Source organism: Odontomachus brunneus, unplaced genomic scaffold (genome assembly GCF_010583005.1).
Source record: "Odontomachus brunneus isolate Ranch 3 - 2012 unplaced genomic scaffold, Obru_v1 Obru_scaffold_076, whole genome shotgun sequence".
NCBI lineage: Eukaryota > Metazoa > Arthropoda > Insecta > Hymenoptera > Formicidae > Odontomachus > Odontomachus brunneus.
The window spans coordinates 1,080,700-1,092,805 of record NW_022639526.1 but is presented as its reverse complement, the minus strand read 5'-3'; the positions used below and the strand labels follow the sequence as shown (position 1 = coordinate 1,092,805).

Genomic DNA, 12,106 nt, shown 5'->3' with positions numbered 1-12,106 from the left:
AGGTATCTCGTCCGAGATGTGGAAGGTGAGATGTAAAAATTCGCGCGTCTTCAATGCTCACCCGTTAATGTCTATTTCAATTAATTATCAAATAATTGCACGTGTTATCCGCGCTAATGATTCTCACTCATCGCGCGACTTCTCTCAGTCTCTCTCTCTCTCTCTCTCTCCCCTTCCCTTCTTTTTTAACTTTTATTTCATTTCTTCATCGATCTATATTTTATCTTTTTCTACACTGAGGAAAAATAACATTTATTTATATCAGTGTAAAATATCTTTTAAATAAATATCTTTTAAATTTTAAATGAAAAAAATAAGAAATAAGAAAATGTACATTTTCTTAAAATCTTATTTTTTAATGAAAGCAATCGTTTATTCCATTTAAATAAGAAAACTTAAATTTGAGTAAATATGCTATTAGCATCCGCGCCGAATAAATGTTTTCTATTCTTTAGACATCTTTTTCCCTTCAGTGCAATCAGCATTCCTGCGTTCCTCATCTTTTAATTTTTTTCCCTCTCTAGTTTCATTTACTCTCGTTTTTACTTCCTCATTTTATTTCTTCATTTATTCTCTTTCTCTTTTTTTTTCGTCATTATATCCCGCAAATTTTCATCCCTCTCTGCCTCTCAGGGCTCACGTTTCGACACTCGAAATTAGACTACGCTGCTCCTCTGTGACGACTCCTGTTCCATGAGATTTCATTAACACCTTCGCGACTGATGACACAACACTGGCGTCGTTTTATAAGCTGATAACAGAGTTGGTCGTTCCGCCGCGCCGCACGACCAACAGACAGAGGCGGAGAAAGAGAGAGAGAGTGTGTGTGTATGTGTGGGAGAAAGAGAGACAGTTAATATATCTCGGATGCCTGGCGGAAGATCCGCGTTTCGCGTGTAAACCCGCGCTGGGTAGGGCGCGAGGTAAATTCGGTGACACTTAGTCGATGCACGGCCGTTAAATATGGAAGTGCGCGCGCGCCCGCCTTAATTAGTGTGCAAATCCGCCGAAATCCGGCAGGTGGATACGAAATTCATGACTCGCGCGCGTTCTCCGTTGTATTCTCTGCCTCCTCCGTACGCCTTAATGAAAGTAAATCGGACGGGGACCGTGAAACTTCAGGCGAATGATTTATTCGCGTGCGCGAGCGAGTTGGCGCGCCTCCGAGCGATCGACAGGACAACATTGTCTTGACATATCACATGACGCTTAGCTCTCCGTCGAGTTGTGAGGTTCCCTCTTCCTCTCCCCTTTCCCGCGGAATTATAACTGTGACCGTTTTTTTCGCACGCGGCTTTCTCCTTGCTTATATCTCGTGAACTTTTATCGCGACATGGTCGAGGAGAGCGATCTGTACGTCGTGTATTTCTACTCTCGGAAATCAACTTCGGAGGAGAAGAGAGGAGAACTGTATCGATTACATTTATCTATCTGTCGTACTTCTATTTCTGTTGAGACAGAAAGAGAGAGATTAAACTCTCATTAAGCGCGATTTGAACAAATCGCGTGGCGTCCGTGGCGAGTTCTCGAGTATTTAATCGCGATTAAACGAACACGGACGCAACAGTCGATCGATTAATTAGTCTCGGGCAGTACATCGTGCAGGAACGCGCGACATTTCGGCAGGATGTTCCCCTTTCGCGCGGAATCACCCGTGGAAAGTAAGAGGTCTCTCCATCCCTCAGTCTGTCGTCGACGAGCTCTCGCGTTGCCGAAACAAGCGATCGATCCTTCCAATCGGGTTGGATGATATTTTATTCTCCTTTCGGGACTAATCGGGGAGTGATTCGATCAATTATTCAATCATCCCTCGCTATATCTGACATTCGCTTCGTCAAGCCATGCTCTTCTGAGAAATTCACTCCCGCGGGCGCGATATTTCCATTTGGAGCTATTTTCTCTCAAATAATTGAGCAGTCTGCTCTCTAATTGATAATAATAATGGTATACATTAGCGATAGGTGATTAAAGCTGCTGCCGTATATAACTCACTTAACCAATTACCGTATATTTTTCGTTATATTTTCGACTGTATCACCGTGTTCCACATTAAAGCTGGCTACACACACTTTCCGTAACAGTAACCGTAAGATGTAACGTAAAAATTGACCAATCATGTTAAGAATCGTCCAATCGTAAGGTCGCCATTTTTATGAATACTTGATCGTAATTGGTCAATTCTTATGTTACGTCTTACGGTTATTGTTACGAAAAGTGTGTGTGGCTAGCTTTAGTCCGTCTTTCTTTGCTCGCGTGAGATTGCCGCTGAGATTTCAGCACATTCTCGCGCTAATTTTCTGAAGTAACTCTCGTTTCAATTCGATCGTCGTTAATTCACAAATTCGACATTTATCTACTGATTATTAATTTCGATCAATTTATTGTTTACTTAGAGAATATTATTGTTCGTTACACGCATTCTTTATTTTATTTGTCGTATTATTATTAATTTATTATGTTTGTTATATTACTTTTAATAATTACTAATTTATTATATTAGTAATAATCTGATCAATTCTGATGAACTACACTGAGAAAAAAAATATCTAAAAATTAACAAATATTTATTAGGTGGACACTATTAATATATTTACTTAAATAAAAATTCCCCTCATTTAAACCAAGTATTATTTACTCGGTTTAAGTAAACAATACTCCGTTTAAATGAAGAGAATTTTAATTTAAGTAAATATATTAATGATATACATCTAATAAATATTTGTTAATTTTTAGATATTTTTTTCTCAGTGTAAATACTTTTAATATTTACACTTTAATACTTTAATACTTATACTTTAATAAATACTTTTCTGTATTAAGAAAAAATATCTCAGCTTTCCGGGAGAAAGATATGAACATATTTCCCCACGACTAATTCTCCCTTTAAACTAAACGACAGTCCGAGTTTATTCACTCGTCATCAGATTGACTCTGTCAAACCCCGGCTGGCCGACGCGCGATATCGCGAATTATTCACTATCGTGCGCGAGACACAGTTCGCGTTTGCGAATCGCGAATCACCATCATCGGAGCGGCCCATTTCGAGATGCCGTTTGAAGACCCGCCCGACAGGTTGTTAATTTATGTAATACGCGATTCGCGATTTTGCGCTCCGCTGCATGCGCTAAAGAGCCCGGACTCAATTAATGGAGCCGTTTACGCGACTTACCTCATGAAGGGTCTATGAATTATATGTCCGTCTCGTATTTCGATTCTGTTTACCATAATTTGATCATCGATTAAGCTTTTATACAATCAACGGAGGAAATAACGTTGCCTTTGTGTCGATGACCGTCGAATTCCTTTTCGAATTCGTCTACTATTCTTGATAATTTTTCAATAATTAAGATTTTTACAGTCAGTGAGGGAAATGAGTACGATACTAAGTTAGGTGTAAGGTACAATTAATTGCATCTGCAAAATTTATCGCACTGAACAAAGAGATATCTAGAAATTAGTAAATATATATTTGAGTATGCTAACATATTTATTTAAATCAAAATTCTTTTCTTTAAATAGAATAAACAATAATTGTTCTCATGAACAGCTAACATTTTTTTAAAGTTTGAAGAAAATATGTATTTCCCTGTTTAAGAAATATTTTATATTAGTATAAGTAAATATGCTATTATATTGTCTACCCACCAAATAAATATTTACTGTTTCTTCCATATTTTTTCTCTTAGTGTAGGACACTGACAAAGCCAACTAACGAGATGGATGAAATGTGCATTTCGAATTTCACTTCTTCACTGTATCCTCGATTCATCAGTGAAACTTTTGTACAATCAGTGAGGGAAATGAGCGCGACGCTAAGTTACGTGTAAGATATAATTAATTGCATTTGCAAAATTTATCACAAGGCTATTGGAGAAGCACTTGAACGAGGTAGAAGAAATGCATTTCGAATCACGCTTCTCTGCTCTGTCTTTGATCGGTCTCTTTTTCTGTTTACCATAATTTGATCATCGATTAAACTTTTACACAATCAACGGAGGAAATAAGCGCCGCGGGATTCCCGTCGCAGCTTTGCTCCTCTCCTCCGTTTTTTGTCTTTTTTTCGCGTCTCGCGACGTAAAAAAATGTGGACTCCGCGCGACATGTAACTGAATAATTGCACGCGCGGCCGCCTTTCTCGAATGGGACAAAGGATAACAGCCAATTATTGTAACAATGAGCCGGCAGAAAGTCAGCCGGCGCGCGAGCACAATCGAACGGACAAAAGTCGTCCCGACGATGACGCAATTTTTATGCGACGGTAATAATGAGCAATTACTTTTCGCACGAGCGCGATTATCACGAACGCGCGTCATCGGATCTCTCATAGCGCGAACGAGCAGACGAAAGACGCTCGTACTTGCACTGATAATAAGTGCGGAATCGCGAAAGATAGTCCCGCTGACTGCTGGAAGTGCTCTCGAAAAATGGCCGACGGTCGCGAGTCTGCCGACTTAATTGCTGTCTTGCGTTCTGAATTTCTCATCTGTCAACTTGATTACTTCCAATTCATTCTATTCCAATTTCTTAATTCCCCGTAAGATTGCTATTTTTTAATTGATTCCCGTTATTTATTTCCCATTTCTGCAACTCTCGCACTGAGAACAATTCCAGCTATGTGTACCTGGCACCTGACTTTTGAAAAAATAATTTTTTTTTACGTAAAAAGTTAGCATTTTGTTTGTAGTTGTTTGTAGTAACAATAATTTCGTTTGTAGTTCATCCATTAAACATCTTTTTCCAATAATTTCGTTTGTAGTTCCATCCATTAAAAATGATAGAAATAAAAAAAAAAATGAATAGCATCCCATTTTGAGATATCTCAAATCTGCAAACGGGTGACGTTTCTAAATCGTTTGTAATTGTTTGTACCTTATTAGATATCTTAAACAAACGAAATGAAAATCTATAAACAACTACAAACGATTTAGAAACGTCACCCGCTTGTAGATTTGAGATATCTCAAAAAATGGCAAAGTTGACTCTTAGGCGTTTTGTTAAATTGTTGTAACTTTTGAACGATTCGACTACAAATGAAACGAAAATCACTACAAACAACTACAAACGATTTAGAAACGTCACTCGTTTGCAGATTTGAGATATCTTAAAATGGGGTGCTACTCATTTTTTTAAATTACTGTAATTTTTAATGGATGAAACTACAAACGAGATTATTATTACTATAAAAATGCTAACTTTTTAGAAAAAAATTATGCTAGGTTTACATAGCTAACAACTCCTCGATTATCAGAACAAATGTATGCTTGCTATGCAATAATTGTCAGGGAAACCGTAACAAATCATTTCTCAGTATTTGCTATTTTAACAAATGTACATTGCCTAAGGTATAAATCACATCTATTCTCGTCTATTTAGATTAGGCCAGTTTATGTAATTACAGAAACGTTGCTTAGAGCAACACTTCAAGCGTCAAATTTCCAATTCAATTTCAAATTTAAATTTTGCAAATTAGAAGCATTAAATTATTTGTTCCCACTGCGAGGTCACTTGCTGTTTCATATTTGTTGCGAACATTGGCGTTTTGTTAAATTTTAGCAAGATTCTTTCTCTCAGTGCGCGTACTTATTTATTAAAATTAAGTATCTCATTTTTGCGCGCATCCACTTTTCTAATTAGTTCTAGTTAGGTCTCGCGTATTCCGGCATTTACATCGTTATTTATTGCCATCGATCTCCGTCCGCGCTCTTTCCCGTTTTTATTGCAGCAATAATAAACGATTAATTCCCGGAGTGATTTCGCAATGCGAGGAAATGCCAGCGATTATTTCACAAATGCAAGGCCGAGCGGATTCGCCGGTATAAAATTCGCTTTAATTACGTGAGCTAACCGCATTTCCAGCTATTAAGGACAGCCAGTGATCACCGAACATTTTCAGGATGCGCCCCATATTGGAAATGGAGCTTAACGGCTGAATACAATACGCGATCCGATAACGGCGCCACGCGCTCGAGCACAATCATAATTAAACGGTGATTTTTGCAGATCGATCGCTGCAAATTGCGTCCGCGCGCTCCGACGGTTCTCAATTTTTCACAGACACTTTCCAGACTGAATTATCTTCAGCGGGTATTTAATTGATATACAAATTTATGGGAATGAAACAGTCAATCTTAGGAATGTTTAAAAAGGAATACCTGAAATACGAAAAGTACAGCAGCATGGAATTCAACGAAATATGCAAATTTGGACCGACAAAGACCTTTCTTCTAAAGTGACAGATCTAAATTGACAGATTTTCTTCAGTTCAAATCGGCGGGTCTTTTTCGGTCTAAGTTATCAGGTTTTCGTCTGCTTAATTTCACAGATCTTTGTCAACCGTTTGTCCGAAATTCCGTGATTCGAAATGTAGGATCTTTGAGGATCCGACTGCTCCTTAAAAATATGCGGGCCAAAGTTGGAGAATCCGCCAATTTTAGAATTGACAACTCGCAGAACCCGATTTTCTCTTCCGTTTCTCTCGCAGCATCCCTGTTCTAACACTATCCGCCACTCCGAGTCTTCAGAATCCGCCGACATTTTTGCATTTCAGCTCGTCACCGCGGAACTTAAGGATCTTACCTCGCTCTGCTCTATCTCGCATATTTCGATCTCCGCGTTGGCGCGCTGTCTCGCGCGAGTGTCCTGAACTTTCCCCCGTGTCCTCGAATCCTCGAGTGTTTCTCGGTGTCTTTATTAGTCTTCGGAAGTTCGCTACAAAACTGAATCCTCGTTAGAATCCGAGCCAGTTCGAAATTATCCCGGTGAAGTGGGTCGAACGGATGACGGGTCGCTGGATAGCCGAGCGGGTGGGGGAGGGGGTGGGAGGGAAGCGCTCTTTATTAAAAATTCTTATTCAAAGTCCACCCGTAACAGAAGCTCGTAAAAGAAGTCCTGCCGATGTTGGAAGAGCTTTAATAAAGGAATTCTTAATGTCGGCCGCGAGATTGCCTATCCTTGCATTCCTTGTCGCTATCGCGGCCGAAACGCGACGAGTCCGCGCGCTTCGGTTTATTAAAGAATTTTTTATTTACGACGAGCCGCGTCGCGACTAGAAAATCGCGCGAACAGCCGCTCGTGAAACTTTCACGTATACGGCGGCCCTCGAGCGTCTTTTCGCGCAAAAATCGACGGCCATCGCGAACGGGAGATATCCAAATATTTAATCCTTTCGCTATCAACGGGAATATGTATTTCACTAACTATTAATAACTGATTATTAATAACCGATTATTCGAATATACATGCAGCTTGACATTCAGAACGCATCAGCTATCTCTTTACTTGTTACTGTGGAGATAAATATGTCTTGTCAAAAACTTCAGTAAGATATCAGTGTGCCGGTCTTATCTCTTTGTCAAACATAAAATTTTTAATTTTCTTGATGAAACTACATTATATTAATGCATTTAATGATGCGAAAATAAAAACAAAATTGCTAACGAAAGGGTTAAACGTTGTCGTGATAGTTGGATGGTCCGGATCAGTTGTGTTCATCAAAATTTCTGGACCAATTGTAGTCCCAATAATCAGCGTGTCCTGATAATCGAATTAGAGACCGTGATCGGCGCGACGGCGGTGTCAGCTTTTTTCCCATTCAATTCAATGACATTGACAAAAAAGTTGTAGCTTTTAAAATAAAAAAAGTCGATAAAAAAATAGCCGGTCCTCAGAAGATTAAGAGTGAAAAGAAATTTTCATGATTTCTCTGATCGTGGGGGAAACATCTTGAGTGTTATCGGATTGACGATAGGGAGAGCGAGAAATTTGTTTGAAAGCGTGAAAGAAGCGCAAAAGAGACACGAGAAACTAATCGCGCGGGAAGTCGGCATTTAACGTGCAACAGGATCCGAGAATGGAGCAGGCATTTAGAGGTCGGAGAATTAAAGAGTGAGAGGAATCCTTTTTCCGCGGCAACGGCACTCAGGAGACGCGGGGACAGAAACTTTTCAGGATCCGAGGGAGAAGCACGCCGTGGCGCCTCCAAGTTCGCAAGATCCGCGCGGCTGGTGTCTCTTTGATCCACGGGCAAAACGAAAGTGGATTTGCGTAGTGCACTAGAAATTGAATTACGTGGAGGGGCTTTCTCTTCCTCTCTCACGGGAGCGTGCACCGTCGTTGAATTCTCGATCCTTCACCGGTGGACGAAAAGAAGTCTCGTCCTCGCAACGGACCGCGTGCAGAATGCGGACACGAAATTAAAAATCGCGTAAATAAAAATCCGTTTTGCGCGAGAAATCGAAGGGTGAGAGGGATTCTTGGGGAAATTCATTCTCGTTCTCGCTGAAAAAAAAAGTAAAATATGATAATAATAATCGTGGTAGAACATTCTTTTTAAGAAAATAACAGAAATGCTGCAATGAAATCTAGCTACTGTTATCACTCTTAACTATACACTATGACAGAAAAAATATGTAAAAATAAGAAAACATTTTTCAGTGGGTGCTAATAGCATATCGATTTAAATTTAAATTCACTTTATATTTATATTAAAATATAAAATGTCATATATTTACATTAAAATGTATATTTTCTCTCATGTAAAACAAAATTTTTGTAACTTATGTTTCTTATTTTTTTAATATTTTTTCTCTCAGTGTAACAGTAACTCAAAAGTAACAAAAAATAAATACTTTATTTTACATAATTTTATAAGTTATACATATATATATATATATATATATATATATATATATATATAATGATATATAATAAAATAAAATAATGAAATGTGTTTATTATATAAAAATATAATATTAACGATCGTGCGAAATAAAATATTTATTTTCATACGATGCTTTTTACGTGTACAGTAAAGTGCAAAAATATCTCGATGATAAATGTTTTTACATAACGTATAATTCATGCTGCGATCGCCGTTAACGGCATAACCGCGTTATCTCGCCATAATGGTATAGCAGGTGGGAGGTGGTGCCAATACTAGCAATAAATTAACGCAGTCGCGACGGCAATATAGTCCGGACGATTTATTTTCGCGAACGGTTCAATGCTCCTGATTCTTCCTTCGAGTGTTTGTCGAGGAGCGCTCGTTCCCTCGACTTTTATCTTTACGGCGGAACGAATGCTCTCAAGAACAACCATCGATATTCCCGTCCGGAAATATCGGTCTTGTTCTCGAGAGCGACGTGCACCAAGACGCGATCGACCGCTCCTTCGATAATTTATCGTCTCTGAAAAATATTCTGTCTTTTTGTCTTGTTTCCAAAATTTCCACCCTATAAATTCGCGTACACGCTTCTATTTTCCACCCTGAAAGACTAAAAGAGGAGAATGAGGGAGATAACAGTGACGTTTATATATATATATATATATATATATATATATATATATATATATATAAAATTTTATATTCTATGAGAAAGAAAACGTTTGTTTTGATAATAGAAAATAAAAAGAATTAAGGAATAATATGATAAAGGACGAAACCTCCCTTTTCAAGAGACTCTTACCGACCTTTTGATTACATTCTTTCACCTTTATTCACGTGTATTCATATTTACTTAATAACCTATGGGTGTGCGATGCTCTCTCGCGAAAATTAAAAAATTCTAAAAATACCAAATCATTATTCCATTTGCAATATGGTGACGGCATTTCAACGTCCGCCCAGATTTCACTTTAACATCTCTCTCGAGATCCATTAGCAGAGTTTCTTCCCACTCATATTTTGCGCAATATATTTATCTCTTTAGAGAAATTTAAAAAAAATGTCCGATAAAATACAGAGTAAACTCTCTGCTAATGTGTGTCACTTCGTTATACATTCCTTACATAAATATTCGATACGACAATTTTGTAAGTACGCGAACGATATAGAAATATCTGTAAACACGAGATCGACGTTGACACACGAAATCGATGCTGCCATATAAAAATATATAAAATATAAAAATTCCGAATCATACACATTTTGATTGCATCTCTCTCCCTTGCAGGTACAAGGATAACAGAGCTTATCCTTGGCCGGGTAGCACGAGCCACTTTATCCTATACCCGGAGAGCGCGAATCAAACAATCTACACGCAGGAGATGAGAACCTCGGATGCGGGACGATACTCCTGTCTGGCGCGTAACGACACAACCACTTTGGAGGGCGACATCACTCTCGAGGTGCTCAGTAAGTAGGATATTCTAGGATAAAGCTGATGGCATTCATCCATCAGCCTATATTAAAAGCTCGAAGCACGTACCGTCCGTGTCCGAGAGGAGGGGCTGTTAGTCTCGCATTATACTAATAAAAACGAACGATCGCGAACTGCCGTTTCGTCTTGATTCTTTTTGTTTTAACCTGAATCGTCGCTTTATTCAATTATTGTCATGTTTATTTCCTTTTGTATTAATCTTGTCGTTATCAACTCTTGCAATTTATTTTACTTCTATTTATTATTACGTAATCATACATTTTGCAAGAGTTCCCCGGGTCAAAACGTTAATTAAACATTGATCTCACAAATTTCATCGAATCTCGAGGACTGTGCCGACTGCTTCAATGATTAAGTAATGTCATTTTACGCATGTTGAATTGTCTTTAAACAGGACTGGCTTCAGAATTACTTTTACAGCCGTTTATCTTAAATATCCTACTGGCGTTCAATCTTCATTCTTTATTTCAATAAGCAATGTATTAAGCAAAATGCGTCAATTGGAAAATCCTGCGCGCGATTTGATTTGATGCTGTCTTTCTATCACTGCGAGAGAAAAAAAATCGCGAAGCCCGGATAATTTTGCCGAAGATCCGCCTTTGAAACATCCAAAATAAAAAAGGCTAGGCAGAAGGGAGGGAGGGCGGGAAATGTTCTGTCGGGGGACGGGTTGCCGCGGAAAGCGCTGGAAAATGCCAATCGCCGTCGCCTATAGGGAACGATACACCCGTATCCGACATGCCGCGTCAAAGAGGCTCGTTGTAATATTGTCATGTGTCGACATTATCCTGTAGGGTACACGCGATGTCCGCGCGCGCGACAGAGTACCGGAGGGGATTCCGGGAATCCTTCAATCCACGTCGAGATTTTTTGCTGCTCGACGCGCTTTTCCCGGGATTTCAATTTCGACTAAGCGCTCTTGGATATTTTGTAAATCAATTTTTTTAACGATGCATGTAACACTATTTACGATACTGAAAGCCGTAATTGCTTTGCAAACCTTTTTAATTAAAAAACCAGACTGTCCATATTTTTAATCTCAAATTAGGCTTGGAATTATATTTCCTCTGAAATCGTGCATTGAGAGAAAAAATATATAAAAAATAAGAAATATTTTTCCGACAAGCACATATCGTATTGATAAACATATTTTTTCTTCTCCTAAATGAAAATTTCTTTTCAATTTTCTTCAAGTAAAATTTCTGTTTTCCTAAAAATGCTTTTCACATAAGCAGTCGTATATTCTGTGCAAAGAAAAAAATTCATATTTAAGTAGTTATGTCATATTATTTATCGAATAAATATGTGACTTTTCAGACGTATTTTCTCTCAGCGTAGATTAATCTACAGTAATCTCAGTGTAATTAATTTACGGGAATTATGCACTGAAAATACAGCGATAAAATTACGTATCCAATGATGAAAGAAAAATGCCTCAGGGGTGGGACGCTGTTAGTCAGTCAATATTGGTCAGTAAACGCAACACACACGCCTTTGAAGTGATAGGAAGTATATTCTCGGGGAGGAAGGGCCGGCGCACGTAGGGCGGCTTGTGACGAAGAATAACCGTGCATTTGGCCGCCGCGAAGTTGCTGCAGCGATGCAATCGCGTTCCTCGGAACAATAGAAGAGATAATCCTGCCGAGAATGTGCGCGGGCACGCTGGGGAAGAGAGAGACTCGCAGAATAGTTGCGGTTATCATCGCGCGCGCGTTTTAAGCGGAAAAATTTCGTCGGGGCTCTGTTATCAGCGGCGGACCGACCGTCCGACCGACCGATAGCTTCCTCGCGGAAGTCGTCGTTACGGGTATGTTTATCCCGCGACGCGATAACTCCAGATAACAGAGCCGGTGTGTCGCGCAACGTATCGACCCGGAATTTCAATTAAAGCCCGCCGCTCGTCGGATCCGAGCGGGCAGGATCGTCCGGAGGTGACGAGGAGAGAGAGA

General features: G+C 39.2%; 1 protein-coding gene across 1 annotated transcript in view; it reads left to right on the top strand.

Annotated features, from left to right (window-relative positions):
• Nucleotides 1-12,106, top strand: part of LOC116847322 (single Ig IL-1-related receptor-like) — a 151,074-nt gene that overhangs the window by 61,171 nt on the left and 77,797 nt on the right. Inside the window, exon 2 of the mRNA XM_032822205.1 lies at nucleotides 9,951-10,132. Coding sequence (XP_032678096.1) covers nucleotides 9,951-10,132 — 182 coding nt within the window. The remainder of the gene's footprint in view (nucleotides 1-9,950; nucleotides 10,133-12,106) is intronic.